The sequence below is a fragment of the Borostomias antarcticus genome (genome assembly GCF_949987555.1).
Source record: "Borostomias antarcticus genome assembly, chromosome: 24".
NCBI classification, from domain to species: domain Eukaryota; kingdom Metazoa; phylum Chordata; class Actinopteri; order Stomiiformes; family Stomiidae; genus Borostomias; species Borostomias antarcticus.
In genome coordinates, this window is record NC_140257.1 from 9,002,885 (window position 1) to 9,021,890 (window position 19,006).

At 46.0% G+C, this 19,006-nt stretch overlaps 1 protein-coding gene across 1 annotated transcript in view; it reads right to left on the reverse strand.

Moving 5' to 3' along the window:
- Positions 1-13,661: 13,661 nt before the first annotated feature.
- The window catches only part of pigk (phosphatidylinositol glycan anchor biosynthesis, class K), a 29,346-nt gene continuing 24,001 nt past the window's right edge, over positions 13,662-19,006 (reverse strand). Inside the window, exon 11 of the mRNA XM_084457952.1 lies at positions 13,662-14,325. Within this exon, the coding sequence (XP_084314078.1) occupies positions 14,209-14,325 (117 nt within the window). The 3' untranslated portion in view covers positions 13,662-14,208. The remainder of the gene's footprint in view (positions 14,326-19,006) is intronic.

The following is a 19,006-nucleotide window of genomic DNA, read 5'->3' on the forward strand; positions in this document are numbered from 1 at the left end:
GTCATTTACAGCACCGGTTTCCGCGTGTGTGTGTGTGCGTGTGTGTGGTGTGTGTGTGTGTGTGTGTGTGTGTGTGTGTGTGTGTGTGTGTGTCACCAGGCTTTGTCAGACCCGTCTCTTGGTTAATAGGGTAATTTATATAGCTACAGGCAGGATTGTGATGTAAATGTTCCACCATGTCACACAAAGACAAACCGGAGATTAAAATGGGAGGGCTGGAATTTGGCAGGGTGTTTTTCTGGCTGCATTCTTACACAACTTTGTTCCAGATTAACAGAATGGGCACCGAGCAGGAGAATAGCTGAGAATTTTGTAGACAGATGGGATTTCTTTTTAATCAGATTTGTATGGCAACGAGTGTGAACATGCGATCCGTGGGTTCGGTTCGTTCCATCTTTCTCTCTGTGTCTTCGTCTCCCTCTTTTTAGTGTGAATGAGAGTGGGGATCCAGGCCCTGGCAGAGGGAGGAGGGATGTTATCTTAATGATTGATCCTGGTGCTACGGCCTTATTGATTCTGGCTCCATGTCCCTAATGTGAGTAATGTGAGGTGAGATGCTGTGGGCCAGAGATGTAAACGGTTACAAGGAGTCAACGTGTTTCATATCGCGCACACTCACAGGAAATGAAAAGGTCAGTCATATAAATTCATCACAGGAGCTGTGGGTCAGAGTCAGAGTCGGGGTGTTTTCCTTGTACCTGTTGCAAATAAAATGAGGGAGAGAATCAATGTTTTGCCCGAGATTTCAGCAGTTCTAATACAGTATGTATGTAAAATGACTATCCCATTGAACAGCATGGATCCTTGATCCTTGCCTTTGTACATTATGTAAAGTACACAAGGTCAAATTGTCGAAAGTAAATTTGCCTATTTTTTCCACTTTGAACACTCATTCAACATAATAAAACAAGGCTCAGAAAAGAAAGTCTCATAATGTTTGGGGAGGTTTCATAAGCAAAGAAAAACAGGAAGAGAACAAGAAAGGTGGCCGCTGAAAGAGAATCCATTTACAAAGTAAAACGTCTTGAGCAGAAAGAAGGGTGAGCGAGACCTACTGTAGCTCTCACCTTCCACCGCCAGCGAGACCTACTGTAGCTCTCACCTTCCACCGCCAGCGAGTCCTACTGTAGCTCTCACCTTCCACCGCCAGCGAGACCTACTGTAGCTCTCACCTTCCACCGCCAGCGAGACCTACTGTCATTTGAATCCCAGTGACTCTGCCTTTGCCTGAATTGTAGTGGAAATATTGTTGGAGTATTGTTCAGGAGAGAGTGAATACCAACGTTCTAAGTTTAACAACGTTTATTACATGCAAGCAGCACAGCAGCCACATGTAATACATGCAAACAGCACAGTAACATACAAACACCCCCAATAACCCGTCTCGAGAAGGGGACCGCCAAACCTCAGTCGCTTCATGCACACAGCAGTCTGCGATATGAGATATGGCGGCCCAGATCTGCGGTTACAGTCAACATTTATACAGTCAAAAACAACCTTGGTGTCTGAGTTACTTCCCTGCCCTCTCTGCCCACCCCCCAGTCCGGACGGATTCCTGTTTGGTCCACAGAGAGACCGGCAAGGCCGGGGTGCGAGCAGAGACGGACACTTCTACAAAAACATAAGATTACAAAGTACACAGCATTCTTTCTCTAGCCAAGGTATGAGAGGCCAGTTCTCTGGCCTAAACAGCAGACAGTGTTAGAGAGATCTAACCAACATCTAGTCTGTCAAATAAATTCAAATAATGTCTAATAACAGAATTTTCCATTACATCTGAAAAGACTTGGTTACCAGGGCTCCTCATCACCCACTAGGGCAAAAAATAGTCCCTCTGATGGTACATGCAAAATAGTCCCTCTGAGGGTACATGCAAAATAGTCCCTCTGAGGGTACATGCAAAATAGTCCCTCTGATGGTACATGCAGAATAGTCCCTCTGATGGTACATGCAAAATAGTCCCTCCGAGGGTACATGCAAAATAGTCCCTCTGAGGGTACATGCAAAATAGTCCCTCTGAGGGTACATGCAAAATAGTCTCTCTGATGGTACATGCAAAATAGTCTCTCTGATGGTACATGCAAAATAGTCCCTCTGAGGGTACATGCAAAATAGTCTCTCTGATGGTACATGCAAAATAGTCCCTCTGAGGGCTCATGCAATAGTCCCTCTGAGGGTACATGCAAAATAGTCCCTCTGAGGGTACATGCAAAATAGTCCCTCTGAGGGTACATGCAAAATAGTCCCTCTGAGGGCGCTTGCTATTGAATGAACCACCCAACCTGCCTTCAGCTTCACAGTAGAACACTCGCATATACTAACATTAATCTGAACCTAATGTTCCATAGAACATCCTTGATGACATACACCCCAATCATCACCTGCATATAGTGGCTTTGAGTGTTTCTAGATTTAAAAAAAGGATGATTATAGAGTTATTAGGGATTTTTGACAGCTATGAAAGAGCATTTCACAGTAGCTTCTGCGTTTTATAACCATCATTAGCTTTAATGGTTAAACCCTGTCATTACCTACAGTATTACTAAGACTCATGCCATGATTCTACTGTGGTCAGTGTACCAGAGGTGACTTGTGGGCTGTGATTAATATTGTGACCATTGGGCTTCCATGGCAGTTCAGAAGTTATCAGACTTTCACTCTTCTCTCTCAAGCTGCATGTGTGTGTGTGTGTTGTTTTGGGGATGTACTGTACCTGGTTAGTCCCTAATTCCCCTGAGAATGTCTTTCTTTTAATGGAGAAAATAATGTGTGTTCTTGTGTTAGCCAAGGTCTACCTCAGTAACTAATTACAAAACACCATGTGACAGTCTATTCTATATTTGCATTTTAGCTTGATATAGTTTCCTGTCCTTCGAGATGAGTCTTGTATTCGGTCCAATCACAGCATGGGTGTCCAGTCAGGTGTGAAATAAGACAGATTTTATTGGCATGTAGAAACCATGGAGACGGAGCAGGAGAGCACAGAGTGCAGATCCTTTAAAAAAAAAAAAACATCAAGAGGGTAGACATGCTGCAGGAGATGGGTTGTGAAACAACAAATCCAGCCCCCAAACCTGAGGTAGGTATAGGTGTCATCAGCCTGAACAAAGGGTCTGGACGGTCATTTTAGATTGGAAGAAAACAACAGCAAAACAATGTTATGCTGAATTATGACTAGATACTGTAGGATTTGTATGGAACGTGGGAGGTACAGCTCACACACACACATACACACACACACACACACACACAGACACACACACACAATGCAAGTTCACTAATTACCTGATGTTGAAAGGATGTCTGCCTGAGCTGACACAAAAATTAACTTTATATCAATACTGCCATCATGTAATTACTGAACCTGCATTGGATGTGTTTTCATGTTTCACACAAATCTTATAGCCTAATTCAGCTATGATATAAAATGAATTTCCATATCAGCTAAGCCAGACATCCCGTCAAACGGTAACCTTAGCTGTCAATCGGGCTTAACAACAAAACACTGCGGGAAACAAATTATTGGAACAGCACAACTACAGTATTAAAAAGACCATAACAGAAATGAAAGACACAGTTGTTCAGATCCAAACAAAACTAATCTTTTATCAAGAAGTCAGAAACACCGTTAAAAAAACAGGGAATGTAGGGAGGGATTTGCCAAATTTCCCTCTGGGGGGTCAACAAAGTATCTTATCTATAAAATTATTATTATTATTATTATTATTATTATTAATAATAATAATAATAATAATAATAATAACAGCAATGATAGTAATAATAATGCTGATAAGAATAAGAATACGAATAATAATAATCAAGTGTTTATAACGTGGAAGGAAGAGGTGGCTGCCGCTGCAGCTTTGCTCAGACCTGTTGGTTTCTCTCTCTCCTCATTTCCCTCGGGCTTCCAGAGAGACCGACGGGGCCAGCGGGGCGCTACCCTGGCAACCAGCAAAGAAAACCTCCCGGAGCAGAGGTTCGATCGTCAGACACGCTTTTATCATCAGTCACTCCCAGACAAAGAGGTAAATGAAGCAAGGTTTCAAAGAGAGGGAGAGAGAGGTGTCAGAGAGGGGAGAGAAGGGAATGATTCATGGAGACCAAATCTGGGAGGGGCCCATAAACGTCTGCGTGTGGATGGGCCTTTCATTGCCCTGTCGGGTTTTTAATACCATAAAAAAGAACACAACAGTTATAATAGAATCTGTGAATGTGTGATGAGAAATAAAATCTAGTTAACTGCCAAATCTATCTATCCCCACCCCCTTCTCCCCTATGAGATATTGGCCTAGTTTACTCCACTTCATGTTTCTCAAATGAAACAGATGATCTGACGAGGATCAGAGAGGTGAGCACCACACAGTAAGTTAGAGAGCTAATCAAGCAAATAGACTAAGTCCAGTTACAGTACGTTAACAGCCACAGGTACTGTAGCAGCGCATCACTGTCACCAATGACAGCAATGGTCATTTATAAGTATGTCAATACAGAAATAAATCTAATAGGCTAGTTTAATGTGGCTTTAAATGTATCTCAATCATGTTTTAATGAGACATAGGCCTACGCATATCCTACCCTCATAGCTTTGACTGAAGAGTAGTTAACGTTGGCTAGAAGTGATGTCATTATGTCAAGTCAGCACCAGCGTGCACGGCTAATCGATTCTGAGCCGGTCTGCGGGAGAATTCCTAGTGACGCGCAGCGCTACTAACCTAACATGTTGCACATGATACAGCAGGAATCAGCCCATTTATTCGAGAAAAATCAACGTAAACTCGGCCGATTAGAGTCGCACAGGAGTTGATTGATTGATTGGTTTTATTTATGGATTAAGTAAAAACAGTAATCCAAGGGATGACATGTTAAAGTGTAAACACTTATTTTCAACATGGTCCTGTTGGGAGGGCATCTGCTGACCTGCTAGCAGGTCAGAAGGTTGACATATCTCCATTCATATCATTGATACAAAATGCATAGAGGCACGCGGGCAGCGAGCATTGAGCAAGTCCTGGCTGGCAGCTAGCTAGCTGACCCATGACCCCTGACCCCTGACCCATGTGTGCTTGTGTATGGTGCTCATGTACCGCTAGTGAGCCCTTCTGAGCGATTCTAATCGGCTGATTTACGTTGATTTTTCTCGAATAAATCGTCTGATTCCTGCTGTATCGGGTTGTGCAGCACTTGTCGCGTTATATCACTCGTTCACTAGCGTCGTGGGCGTGGCTAAACAAGAGGACGAGGCTGAGAAATCGGTGTCCGTCAAACAGGCTCAATCAGCAGAGTGCAGGGCTGGGAAGCTAATGGATGTTCCCGTGGTAGAGGACAATCTGGTGAATGGAAATGTGGAGGGTCCATCAGCACAAGCAGAATTATCTACACTATGGTTGTAATCCATCACATCCTCGCCTATGTGATGTAGGGGTCACATAATGTAATATACTTCACATGGCGGGCGAAAATATGAATCATCACCCTTCAAGCCAATCAGAGCCCCTAATTCCTGAAGCCCCAACATCCACATATTATTTTCATAGAGACTATGCTGAGTGCTGCTCAGGGTTGGGTAGGCAATTTTGGAGAAACCAAACCAGGAAGAGACCCTTCAGGGATCCATCCAAAGCCACTCCTCCAAATTGGTGGAAAACAAATGCCGCTAGGCAGGTAGGTAAGGTTGTTAGGGCTGAGTGGCGAAGGTAGGCCCCAATACAAGACAGAGGCAGGCAGTACCGGTTGAATGTTTACTCCCCCAAAATATAGGAACACCAGGAGCATCAATGCAACCGACAGAGAACGAAGGAAACAGGAGGGCATATATAAGCTGAATCCCAATCTGAGTGCGCAAACCGCACTTGCATGACTCGGATGCACTCAAGCACTGTGTCACATGAGACTGTCCAGGAATTTACATCCAAACACCTTAGCCTTTGTCTTTGTAATTTATCACCTCCCCCCAAGTCCCCTGCAAAACCCCAGTTTCAGTCTAATGTAAAACACCAACTCTCCCCCCCCTTTTGTCATTGTAAACACACTCTGCATAGCTCTGCCTCGCTCTTTTGTCCAAGTCAGAAAGGCCACACCTTGTCCTTCCTGCCACCTTTGTCTCTATTCAAAGCGAGTTTCATCCCACATTCCTTCCTTTCACTGTGTGATATCCGTCCCCTCACGATGACGCATAGACAACTCAGCCAATGAAATCCTAGAAAGACTTACCTGTGTTCTGACTGAATATAAGCCAGGCCAGAAGTGACTGACTTCACTTCTCTGACAAACCACCTTTGTTTGCGTTGTTCAGGAAGTCCTTGCGCAAGTAATTGATTTCATTCAATAAACCAGACTCAACCTTTTGAACGTATCTTGGTAAATCTTTGGACTAGACAAGTCTAAAATACGATCACAGTTTGGCGACGGGGATGATCTGGGAGGACTACCTGCGTGTTGCCGGGATTCCAGTGGATAGGACTGATCGACAGACGTGTCGGTCCATATGGGCTTGGAAAATCAATTTTCTCTCTTGCGCCAGAGCGCATGCCGAGATTATTTCCTCAGTTCTGCCACTGGATTCCTGAGGCTCACAGGTACGTTTAAACGAACCCTCTTGTGGTTCTGAGTTGTATTTGCCTTGATTTGGTTCAGTTGTGTTGGTCTGGATTGGTTGAAAACAGGAAACCCCAGCGTGGGTATTAAGTAAGTAACTATCCAAGGAGATGTGAACAGCAATATACATATTTATATCGTATTGTCGTTTTGACTTCGTCCTTGTTTAGGCTACCGGGGGATCTCTTCAGAAGAGGTGTAATTTTGGGTTAGGGACTCGCTCCCTTACAGTTGATGTAGACTACAGTTTAGATTGTTTGTCGGCTCGGCTGTAGTTAAGAAGTGAGAGTGCACTTCTAGGATAACGTTTTGGGTTGCTTTAGTTCGATGTTCCAGAATTAGCACAAAAGGGAACCTGTTGAAGTTCGCAGATAGTGCGATTTCCACAGGATTGAAGTTCGCAGATAGTGCGATTTCCACAGAGTGAAGTTCGCAGATAGTGCGATTCCCACAGGCTTGAAGTTCGCAGTGAGTGCGATTTCCAAATGGGTTGAAGTTCGCAGTGAGTGCGATTTCCAAATGGGTTGAAGTTCGCAGTGAGTGCGATTACCAGCTAATCTCCGGAGTGTCTGTTTTTTGTCCCCGAACGGGGTTGTGTTGTCTTTATGTTTGTCTAAGCGCTATTTTTTCGCCGGCTCAGTGGGATTTTTTGATTGCATTTTTGAGCCTCGGCTCTTGATTGTATGTTTGTTACGCGCGCCATGGATCCAGGTAAAGTATTGTTTTGTACCCTTTTTAGACTGTTAAAATTCTGCTAGATTCCCAGTAGGCTAGCTAACTGGTTGCCTAGGAGACGCCGGAAAACAACTCCCGGTGATCCGCCTTGAGCCAGAGGGAGAACAAAGAGATTCCTGACTGAGTGAGTACTAAGCGAATTTAATGTCTTAATGTGTGTTTCTTTCGAAATTGTATTCTTTCCCGCCGTGAGTTAACCATAAGGTTTCCTTTCATTGCTGTTTTGGGTTTGTTTTTTTTTAGGCTGCGTCGTGATTATTTGGGATTTGTTTCTTTAAATTTCCCCGCGCACGGCCAAAGACCACATCCGGGTCATACATGCAACATTTTGGGATCACCACTAGGTGTCCCTGTAACACAAGCTATTAAAATATGCTGGAGGATGTAAGGAATTTCTACTGCTAAACGTGTCTAGCCTGAGGAGATTGTTGCGCTCAAGCATTATTCTGCGAGCGTTTGTTGGCAGATTTTCGTTATGTGCTAAAGCATTTTCGATTTCTTACATCCACATCTGACATTTTAGTGTTAAATTCTAAGATTCTAAGCAGCTAGAGGTGGTTGAGATGTCTAGGTTAAGGGAAAAGCCTGTTAATCCTATAGACTGGTCTGTTTTTAAGATTTGGGAGAGTAGAACGAGAGTTTTTTTTAGGTCAGGAAGGAAAGATAAGGAGATTCAGCAAACAGTCTCTCCACCATTTCCCCAGCAGAATAACTCTGATTTAAAATTAGATTTGTTGCGCCATTTGCCACGCCCCTTCTCTCTACGAGTTAAGCCACCCCTTTCTACGAGGTATTTGTCCGAACAGGTCCGGAAGGAAGAGCCTCCGATTTTGGGGTCGAGCGCCACCTGCTGGACTTCCCTTGAACAACCCATAAGGGTGATTTTAAACTAGCCAAGATAGAGAGTTTTAATTTTTAAGGTAAATAAACAGGATAAAATAGATGTAGAGCGAACTCAAAAGTCTGACAGGGTTGAATAGGTGTTTGATTCAGGAGTTTTGTTTCAATAGTCAATGAATGGCCATAAGCTGTTTGTTTTATGCATTTCTACTGTATGAATTTTCATTCATATAATGATAATGTGTTTTTTGAGGAGCTGGCATTAGGCCTTCTCCTCTGCTATTGAACCCAGTCTGTGTTTTGAGTCTTAATTTTCAGGTGCTATGGACCCTGGGCGGCAGGTCTTTGAGGAGCCTAGATCATGCCTTCCTGGGGACATTAAAACCTGCTGTTGGTCTGTTTAACTGTGTTTGTTTTGTCTCTCTTTCTGATATGTAGCTTAAAACATAAGGTTTGTGCATAATAGTGGGGGGAATAGATAAGGGTTGCTAGTGTCTTAATCTCAATGCAGCATCTCATAACCCAATTTATATATATTTTAAATGAGTATGTTAAATATCTCATGTTTATAGTTTGAGGCACATTCATCGGGCCTGAGTGTTTTTTCTGAGTGGTTTTTTACAGACAACTGTCGTTCCGGGAGTGATGGGTGAATGCCGAACCAGGAGACGGGCACGTACACCGGAGGTTACTGGCCTGTTTCCCTACAGATGGGCGATCTGGGGTTCGTGAGATGCAGACCAACGCCATGTCACCTACTCACTGTGAGCGACAGATAAGTATGAAACGGAGAAGAGACCATTTTGTCCAAAGCAGTGCCCAAATACTCTGTCCTCAAATGCAGAAGAGGGAGGGTTTTAGAGATACATATTTGTAGCTCTACAAATGAAGCTTTGATGGAGTTTTTTGATTAGTTAATTGTAAATGAAGCCAGTTCATTTTAGTGTCATTTTCTTTGCCTCATCTCTATTTTTATCCTGACTTCAGGAAATTTTTGCTTTCACCCTTAGGGGGTGTTGTTTTGTTGAGGCGAGAATATGGTTATTTTATTTTCATAAAATCGTGAGAGAAATGCTAGAGCCAAACCCAATTGCCTTGATCATGACTGGGGACTGGGCGTATTGAAGTCATTCTAACGCTGCCCCTGATGTCACTGTAGGCTACTGCAGACTGGCTCTAAATGACACTTGAACAGTCACCCTGTTTAAGTTTCCTGACAGAATAACAACATTTTTTCCCCAAAGCAGGAGCTTGCGCTTAACCATGTTTCTGAGTATCTCCTACAGACTGTTGAATAACCGTTCCTGACCAAAGAAGGGAACAGGGAGACCAGACCAGAGGACTCTCTTTTGCTCTGTTTTGTCTCTGTTTGTCTCTCTCATCTGTGGATCCACAGACGGAGCACTTCATCAGCCTGTGCTGGAGGCGGGAGCGCCGAGGTGAGCCCTCCAGCAGCACGACCCGGGCCGGCCCTACGTGGAGCAGTACAGGGATGGACCGGGTTCAGTCCAAGAGCCTACATTTCTGACCTACAAGCATCTGCTCCACCTGCGGAGAAAAGAAATGAAGGACTAAGTGCACATTTCCACCACCAAACTAACCTGTATCTAGGGCCTAATGACAAACCTGTACTACCTCGTTCATGTTTTCATTATGCTTTCAAACTAGCCCACGGGCCAGATCATGTTTCAAAACAGGGGTGGCGGAGGATGTTAACAGATGTCTCCAACAGAGTGAGGACCGCCATTTCCTGAGGCTAAGGAGGGGTTCCTGCATCACATCTCTCCTGGGGATTGGGTCCTAGTCCACGACCACAGACGAAGGAGCTGGAACTCGCCGAGGTGGCTCGGGCCGTACCAGTTTCTACTCATCACGCAGACAGCGATCTGAGAGGACTTCGTTGGACCCATGGAAGCCATTGCCGACGGGTCCAAGCAGCAGAGGACGGTCCACCAAGGGATCGCAAACACCAGGAGATCAGAATGCAGCTGAACCAGAGGGCTCAGAGGCCAAAACCATGGGCCATCACACTGTCCTCTCCTCTGACGAGGAATCGGAGGAAAAATGACCTTGCTGGTCACCTCCTCACAAGATGCACCACACACGCACACACACCTGCACACACTAACATTGAACATAACTGATTTCAAGCAACGTGACATCGAAGTTGCGATCTAGAAGAGAAGACGCCTTGCATTCCCCAATGACATTCTATTGCCCAAAAGAGAAGTGCCACCTAAATGACTGTTGGGATACACTGTGAACAAGAGTGACCTTGACAGTCACCGCCACACTCTCCCCTCCTCTGATGAGCAATCGGAGACTGACCTTGCCGGTCACCTCCTCACAAGAGTGAATGAACTTTGAAATAATCTGGAAAATATCATATTTGTTTACAAGAGTTGCAATGATTGAAACATGAGTTGATAAATAAGTTTGGGTTTTTCCTCTAAATTGACCAAGAGGTTTTTTGCCCCTCTTACACTGGTAACCATTTTATCTTTTTTTTGCCTTGTTAAATCAAGTTTGTTTTTTGGTGAATGGTTGTCCACTCTTAGACTATAAATAGTATATAATCATGTCATCTTTTTTATCTTGTTTCCTGTCAAACTTCTGAAACAAGGGGTCTTGGTGTGTGATTTTGCACGTTGAGAGGAAATAATTAAAGTTTCCACCTAGTGGAGAGATTATTTCCTTTCCACATGTATAGCATAGCTGACTGTTTACACTGTGTTTGGATTTTATTTTTGTGTGCCTGTTCAGGCACAAATGAGGGATTGTCCAGGAATTTACATCCAAACACCTTAGCCTTTGTCTTTGTAATTTATCACCTCCCCCCAAGTCCCCTGCAAAACCCCAGTTTCAGTCTAATGTAAAACACCAACTCTCCCCCCCCTTTTGTCATTGTAAACACACTCTGCATAGCTCTGCCTCGCTCTTTTGTCCAAGTCAGAAAGGCCACACCTTGTCCTTCCTGCCACCTTTGTCTCTATTCAAAGCGAGTTTCATCCCACATTCCTTCCTTTCACTGTGTGATATCCGTCCCCTCACGATGACGCATAGACAACTCAGCCAATGAAATCCTAGAAAGACTTACCTGTGTTCTGACTGAATATAAGCCAGGCCAGAAGTGACTGACTTCACTTCTCTGACAAACCACCTTTGTTTGCGTTGTTCAGGAAGTCCTTGCGCAAGTAATTGATTTCATTCAATAAACCAGACTCAACCTTTTGAACGTATCTTGGTAAATCTTTGGACTAGACAAGTCTAAAATACGATCACAAGACGCGGTGGGCTGTGGGTATTTTCTGCTCCTAAGTCCGTGAAATTGCGGACTTTCGGTAAGTGCAGTTACAGTGCGCAAAATGGCGGCGTGGCGCACTTGTGGACCTAGCAATTCCGTTTTGGAACTACCCTGAGCCCTTGTGGACTTAGCGGGAACGCGCATGTAAGGCCACAAGGCCGCGAGTGCTCTGCACTTTCGCCTAAGTGCGCGATTTGGGATTCAGCTCTGGGAGAACAATCTAGGAACAACGTACAGGTGTGCGACAGGACTTAACGAGACACAGGTGCAGACAATCACCCAGACAAGGACAATGAGGGATTCCAACAAGACACCAACACAAGGACAGAGGGAACTAGGACACAAGGGAAGGGAACAGGGAACGAGGTTGGGACTGGAATGGGACTGGGCTAGAAACTAAAGTGGGAACAGAACTAGGGAACTAGAGAAAACTAAAACTGGGACTAGAACTAGGGAGCTGGGAACTGAAGGGATAGGAGCTAAGAGCACAAGGGGGGACAGGCGCGGACTAGAACAGGGGCCTAGGCTCAGGGGCGGCGCATGCACTTGGCATACAAGGCAATTGCCTAGGACAATTGAGGTAGGTAGTCTGAGGTAGTCTTCTTCTGTGGTGATGGCGGTGCCTTTGAAGCTTCAAAGCACCGCCACCACCACAGAAGAAGACTACCTCAGAAAAATAATTTCACTCGGACAGAACGCGTCTAAATAAGTTATTTAATGGTAGCGCCGAGGCTTCTAAACGCAGCATTTGTTTAAATAGACCCCTTTGCTTAGGTAAGTTAAGTTTCATGTTTATCTGACACTTGTAAATATGAGCGCCTCTCCTAAATAGGCCGACACCGATTTATTTTGACAGCGAAGTGAATGGAGCGGGAAAGGACTGTTGTCTGGCATGAGCGAGCGTAATGTGACAACAGGACTGAGAAGGGCTAGGAGAGAGGCAGGGCAGTGAGTGGGGGAACAGGGGCTCACAGTCCAGGGGCGAGGGTCCTGGGGGAACAGGGGCTCAGGGTCCAGGGGCGAGGGTCCTGGGGAACAGGGGTCCAGGGTCCAGGGCCACAGGAGCACAGGGTCTAGGGGCGAGGGTCCTGTGGAAGAGAAGCTCAGGGTCCTGGGGCACAGGAGCACAGGGTCCAGGGGCACAGGAGCACAGGGTCCTGGGGCGAGGGTCCTGGGGCGAGGGTCCAGGTGAGTAGGGGGCAAACGGCCAGGACCATAACACAGGTAGGCCATCCAATCATTTAAACCAGACAAGGTGAAATGATTGGATGGGCTTATAATAGTTCTGAGACTCCAACAGATTACTTTTTTTGGTAACACTTTATATTAAAGTCCTCTTATTAAGCATTAGTTAATAGATAGTAAGGTCCTCATAACATGCTTATTAACATGAATGTGTTAATAAGACATTTATACGTAAGTGTTAATGATAGCATTATTAACACGTTTATTGTTAGATTATAAGACATAGTTAACATGTTAAGTTTACAAACTGCTTAAGAATGTTAAAAGCCCTTTGTTTCTAATAATACTCATTAGCTATTAATTATGCGCTTATTACGCATGTTACTATGCATTTTGAAGGTACCACATCTAAAGTGAGAACAGTGCCTTATTAAGGTTAATAAACCCAGGGTTTGTAGCCACATCAACCACCCGTCTGCTGAAAGGGATGGGAGTGCGAGGACAGGCCCTCCGACAGGCCGTCCACTCGCTGTCCGAGGCTGCCGAGCGAAGCAGCACCTGTCTGTAGGTGAAAAGAAAGACTCACAACTGGGCTGCAAGGTGACCATCAACCAGCAGGAGGGGTAACAGCAGAGGGACGCCAGGTGTCACCGTTGAACCCCCTGGAGGTGTCATGGGCCCATCATTAATGAAACACGAAAGGAGGGAGCCCACCTGATGACCCCAAAGAAGTGATTACCCCTACCATCACTGAAGACATCAAGGAAGTTCTGATTATTAACTAATGCTCAATAAGAGGACCTTAATATAAAGTGTTCCCCTTTTTTGTGTGTGTCAGAGCATTTTATTTATTGCTGTCGGGATGTTAAGAGAATTGCAAAAACCAAAAGTGATTTTGAAAATCGCCTAGTCTACTGTTAACAAAAACAAAACAAATTAAGACCAGTAATGATGAAGTACGCAGAGTGGCAAGCTCTCGAAGAAATTTGATTGAATTAGATTTAATTCTTATCGCCAGACTTAATTCAGTGCATTTCAGACAAATCATCTCAAATATGGAAAAGGCTGAGGAACAGAAAAACACACATTACACACTGTACACACCTATAAAACCATGTATCCATCCACAGTAGTAATCTGCACATCTAGTATGTCAATATTAAAGTCATGCTTAATCGCATGCTTAGCCACATCCCTCTTTACTACTCTCACCTCCTCTTCAGATTTAAACATGAACGCTCCCAATTCAAATAAATACAGATAAATACAGACGAATATTATGGCAGACAGACATGGATAATAAACTTTTACAAGTAGTCATCTTCTAAAAAGGCACGAGATAAACATCCCTCCATCAGGCAGTTCAGCGCCGTGACATATTCCTTCTCCAGTCCTGTTTATAGTTCCTCAAAAAAAACAAAAAAACTGGCGTTTGTCATGTTAATGACTGAAAATCTCCCACTAATCCAGAGGGCTTCTGAATCCAGACTGGGACATCACAGGACCTTGGGCCGGAGCTCCTGTGATGGGCTCAGAGTGACGACGTCTCAGAAGATGTGTGTGAGGTGCTTGATGCCGTAGGTCTTGAAGAACACCAGCAGGATGAGGGTCCACAGGCCCAGGATGAAGCCATCTGGAGGATGCCAGTCCTTCTGCGTGGGTTTCTGAAGGGGGGGAGGGGGGGGGGGGGGGTAAGAAAGTTCAGATTAGATTATCTACTTCCGACTACTATCTATCTAGGTACAGTAGATGTGATATACACTGAGCCACATACTGTGCAGACACACGTGCATGGACGCACATGTACACGTACACACACACACACACACACACACACACACACACAGCTGAACAGTAGTGAGTGCTAAGCTCATCAGTACTCCCCCCCAGACTGTGTTGTCCCATTCTCTGCCACATCATCACTTTGTGTGTGATTATACTTTTAAATCTTGCCCATATTAAACATGCATCACAGGGAACACATTTATATGCTAATGCAGGGAGAATGTTCTGTGAAGAGAGATTTAACCTCTAAAAAATCTTTGTAACTCTCCACTACAGCCAGAGAGGGGCGGGAACACTCCGAGATCCTTCGTTAGTCATCCACACCTCCTCTACACCCCTGCCACGCTCCAGGAGGACACAAACTACACGGCAGAAAAGCAAAAAAGGACCCCGAAACCAAAACCCTCAATGACCCCCATGACCTCAAATTAAGATGAGAACACACCAGATACCACCGTCTAAATTACACACGTATGTATGTATAATGTATGTATGTATGTATGTATGTATGTATGTATGTATGTATGTATGTATGTATACACACACACACACACACACACACACACACACACACACACACACACACACACACACACCAATGGTGAGGAAATGGCAGGATGACAGGCGCCTCAGAAGCAGAGAACCCAGTGTGGGTCATAACCGAAATGCGACGTTCCCATAACATCCCGAAAACGTTGACCTGAGCACTTCCTGAGAAGAGAGGTTCATCACAGTTTGTGTGTGTGTGTGTACACATCCACCCCCACATTTGAATGCTGCGTTTGTCAGTGTGTCTGCCTCAATCTTCAAACTCAGACAAAGGGCGAAACGTCATATTCAACCACGTTTTGCATCTAGAGACAGAGCGTGCGGTTTCTCTTTTCATCATATTATTAAATCCCCCGTTACCGGTACCACACTGAGACACCCCCGGGTGGGGTGAGATGAGGACACCGTCGCTTATTAAGACAGACCCCCCTCCCCCCCAACCCCCCCCCCCCGGTCACCCCCAACCAGGGCCATCATTAGATTAGGTTACATCCATTTTTTTTATTTTATAACTCAACGGCTCAATCAAGCCTTCAGAGCAGACAGAGAGCCGCGGCTGTGGACTGAATGGTAGCAGGAGGATATGTGGATGGAGAGAGCGGATGGGATGGAGGGAGGGAGAGAAGGAGGGAAGCATGGAGGGATAGAGAGAGGGAGGGAGGGATGGAGGCTTGGGGAGATGGAGGAAGAGAGGGATGGAGGGATGAAGAGAGGGCGGGAGGGATGAAGAGGGGGCGGGAGAGAGGGATTGGGAGGGTTGAGACAGGCAGGGCCCAGGGATGCTGATTAGAGCGGAGAGGGATGGAGAGATGGATGGAGGGAGGGAGGGAGAGATGGAGGGAGGGATGGAGAGATGGATGGAGGGAGGGATGGAGAGATGGATGGAGGGAGGGAGGGAGGGAGGGATGGGGGGAGGGTTGAGACAGGCAGGGCCCAGGGATGCTGATTAGAGCAGGGCAGCGTGCGGCAGCCGAGCAGGGTTGACCTCTGTCAAAATGTTAGGCAGGAGGTCTGTGTGTGTGTGTGTGTGTGTGTGTGTGTGTGTGTGTGTGTGTGTGACACCAAGCCCCCTGGGTAAGAAAGAGCAGAGGGAGATGGGTGGGCAATGACAGGGAGCTACGTCAGCAGACATAGCAGAGAGAGAGAGAGAGAGATGGAGGGAGAGAGAGAAGAGAGGTGGAGAGAGGGAGGGAGGTGGAGGGAGAGAGAGAGAAGTGGAGAGAGAGAGAAGAGGTGGAGGGAGGGAGGGAGGGAGGGAGGTGGAAGGAGGGAGAGAGGTGGAGAGAGAGAAGAGAGGTGGAGGGAGGGAGAGAGGTGGAGAGAGAGGAGAGGTGGAGAGAGAGAAGAGAGGTGGAGGGAGGGAGAGAGGTGGAGAGAGGGAGAGAGGTGGAGAGAGAGAAGAGAGGTGGAGGGAGGGAGAGAGGTGGAGAGAGAGAAGAGAGGTGGAGAGAGAGAAGAGAGGTGGAGGGAGGGAGAGAGGTGGAGAGAGGGAGAGAGGTGGAGGGAGGGAGAGAGGTAGAGAGAGAGAGAGATGGAGGGAGAGAGAGAGGTGGAGAGAGGGAGAGAGGTGGAGAGAGAGAGAGAGGTGGAGAGAGAGAAGAGAGGTGGAGGGAGAGGTGGAGAGAGAGAGAAGAGAGGTGGAGAGAGAGAAGAGAGGTGGAGGGAGAGGTGGAGAGAGAGAGAAGAGAGGTGGAGAGAGAGAAGAGAGGTGGAGAGATTGTGCACCGACTGCACACAAGAAGAGATGTAAACCAGCTGCACCAACCTGACAACTGTACCAAGACATCAGAAACACACTTCCCACCGATTCTGAAAACATAACAATAAAACGTCCATATCTGCTGGGTGAAATACAGCACTGTGCAATCACAGACCTGTGAGCAGCTGGGACAGGAAAAGGACATCAAATGGAACAGAGAGGCTGTCGTATCCCTGCACTGTCTGCATCTCACTGATCTATGTATAGACACACTGTACATACAAACAGAACAGATATTTGCTATTACTTTAAATATGTTTGTAAATGAAATGAAATGTACTTATTCACCTAATTCACTCACTTATTTATATTTTAAAACGGCAATGTCCACATTGTTCCATTTAGTTTGTTATATTTGTTCATCTGTATACCTCCGTTTACACATATCCTTATTTTAGTACTGTATATCTTTAATTGTACTTTTTTTTGTGATTTTTGCTTTGGCAATGTACAGTAAACATGTTTCCCATGCCAATAAAGCCCTTTGAATTGAGAGAGAGAGAGAGAGAGAGAGAGAGAGAGAGAGAGAGAGAGAGAGAGAGAGAGAGAGAGAGAGAGAGAGAGAGAGAGAAGAGAGAGAGAGAGAGAGAGAGAGAGAGAGAGAAAAAGAGAGAGAGAGAGAGAGAGAGAGAGAGCGAGAGAGAGAGAGAGAGAGAGATGTGTGGGGGGACTAACACGACAAGGTCTGATGTGATTTATTTCAGAATGCTCCTCTTTGATCTCTTGTGCACCTGGAGCATAACATGAGAGATAAGTGAAGGAAAAAAAAACACGTCCTTTTCTTTACACGTCTATAGCTTTTCGCTTCAAAATTCAAAGTACAGTCACCATAACATGACTAGGCTTCCCAGCCTCTACGTGTCAGGTCAACGTTGGGTATTCAATTCATCACCAAAACCCATTAATTACCCACCATCTGATTGATTAGAACTAATTAAAGGAGCCATGCGGGTTGTTAATGGTAGTTCAGGGAGGTCTAGGGAGCCTGCCAACCAATAGGCCTCAGAGGTCAACAAGCTTTTATGCTCTGAATGCCAAATGACAAAACAACACTCAATCAGCACTGCACGAGCTGCACACTGCATATCCTAGATGCTCCATTCCCTAGATCATAAGACCAAACACCACTCCATCAGTATACACACGCTACACTCCCGCTCCTATGATGGAATTTGAGACCCTTCCACTCACACAATAGCCCGCAGGGCAAATGGATGTCGCTGGTAATTATTCCCGCTAATTGAAAGTGACACAGCTGTATTATTCAAATGGACAAGACGTTCGTTTGATGTTCCTGGATTTGGCCCGCGAGGTGCAGAATACTGTGAACGTCGGGTCCTTCAATGGCTCCAGAGCAGCGGGGGGGAGAGACCTGAGACCAACGGGGAGGGGAGACCAACGGGGAGGGGAGACCAACGGAGACTCGACCCCGCCTTTCCGCCCCTCCGATCTCCTCAGCGCATCTGGTGTGTGGCATCAGAGTTGGCAGGGGGAACAAATAACAATTTGACGCCAGGAAAGACAGAGCCTCCCTCCTCCCTCTCCCCGAAAAAAGAACAAATATGGAGGGAATACAAATCTGCACGTTTTCCAGCGGCAGAGCGCTTGGTGAGGCGGTGGCCATGGCGATGAGTGTTTGGAAAGAGACGTGGCAAATAAGGAGCAGGGGGCTCATCCTGTCTCCAGCCCTGAGACAGCTGCCATGGAGACGGCACATTAATCAACCCCTCAGTCACACGCCGAACCCTGGCCGCGTGCCGAAGTGCCTCCCTTAGCCGCTGGCTGTCAGAGAGCTCTTCTATCAGGCTGAAGACGAGCCGCCGTCTTGTGTTTCTCTAAAGGTGTTGGAAACGGCGTTCGGGACTATGGCGGGCCGGCCGGCCGGCCCGGAGAGCAAAGGAGGACGGGTCTCTGCGGACGTGAGGGAAATCCTGAGGTGGTGAAGACCACAGGAGACGCGCGGCAGCCATGGTCTTCATTTCCATAACATCCACATGCCTTAAAGGTGGGGTAGGTAGTTTGACGTCAACAAGGCCTCCGATTGGTCATCTTTTTCAAAAGAACACGCCCCTCCCTCCTGTCAATCATGATGTAGTCCCTCCCTCCAAACATGACTGGTAGGTGTGACGAGATAGACACCCTGATTGGTCAATACATTCGGGCGCGGTGCATTCTTTGAATCCAAAATACAGAGGCAGCGGTAAACACGGAGATCCAAGTCAGAGCACTTCTGTTACTGCTAACTGAAAGGA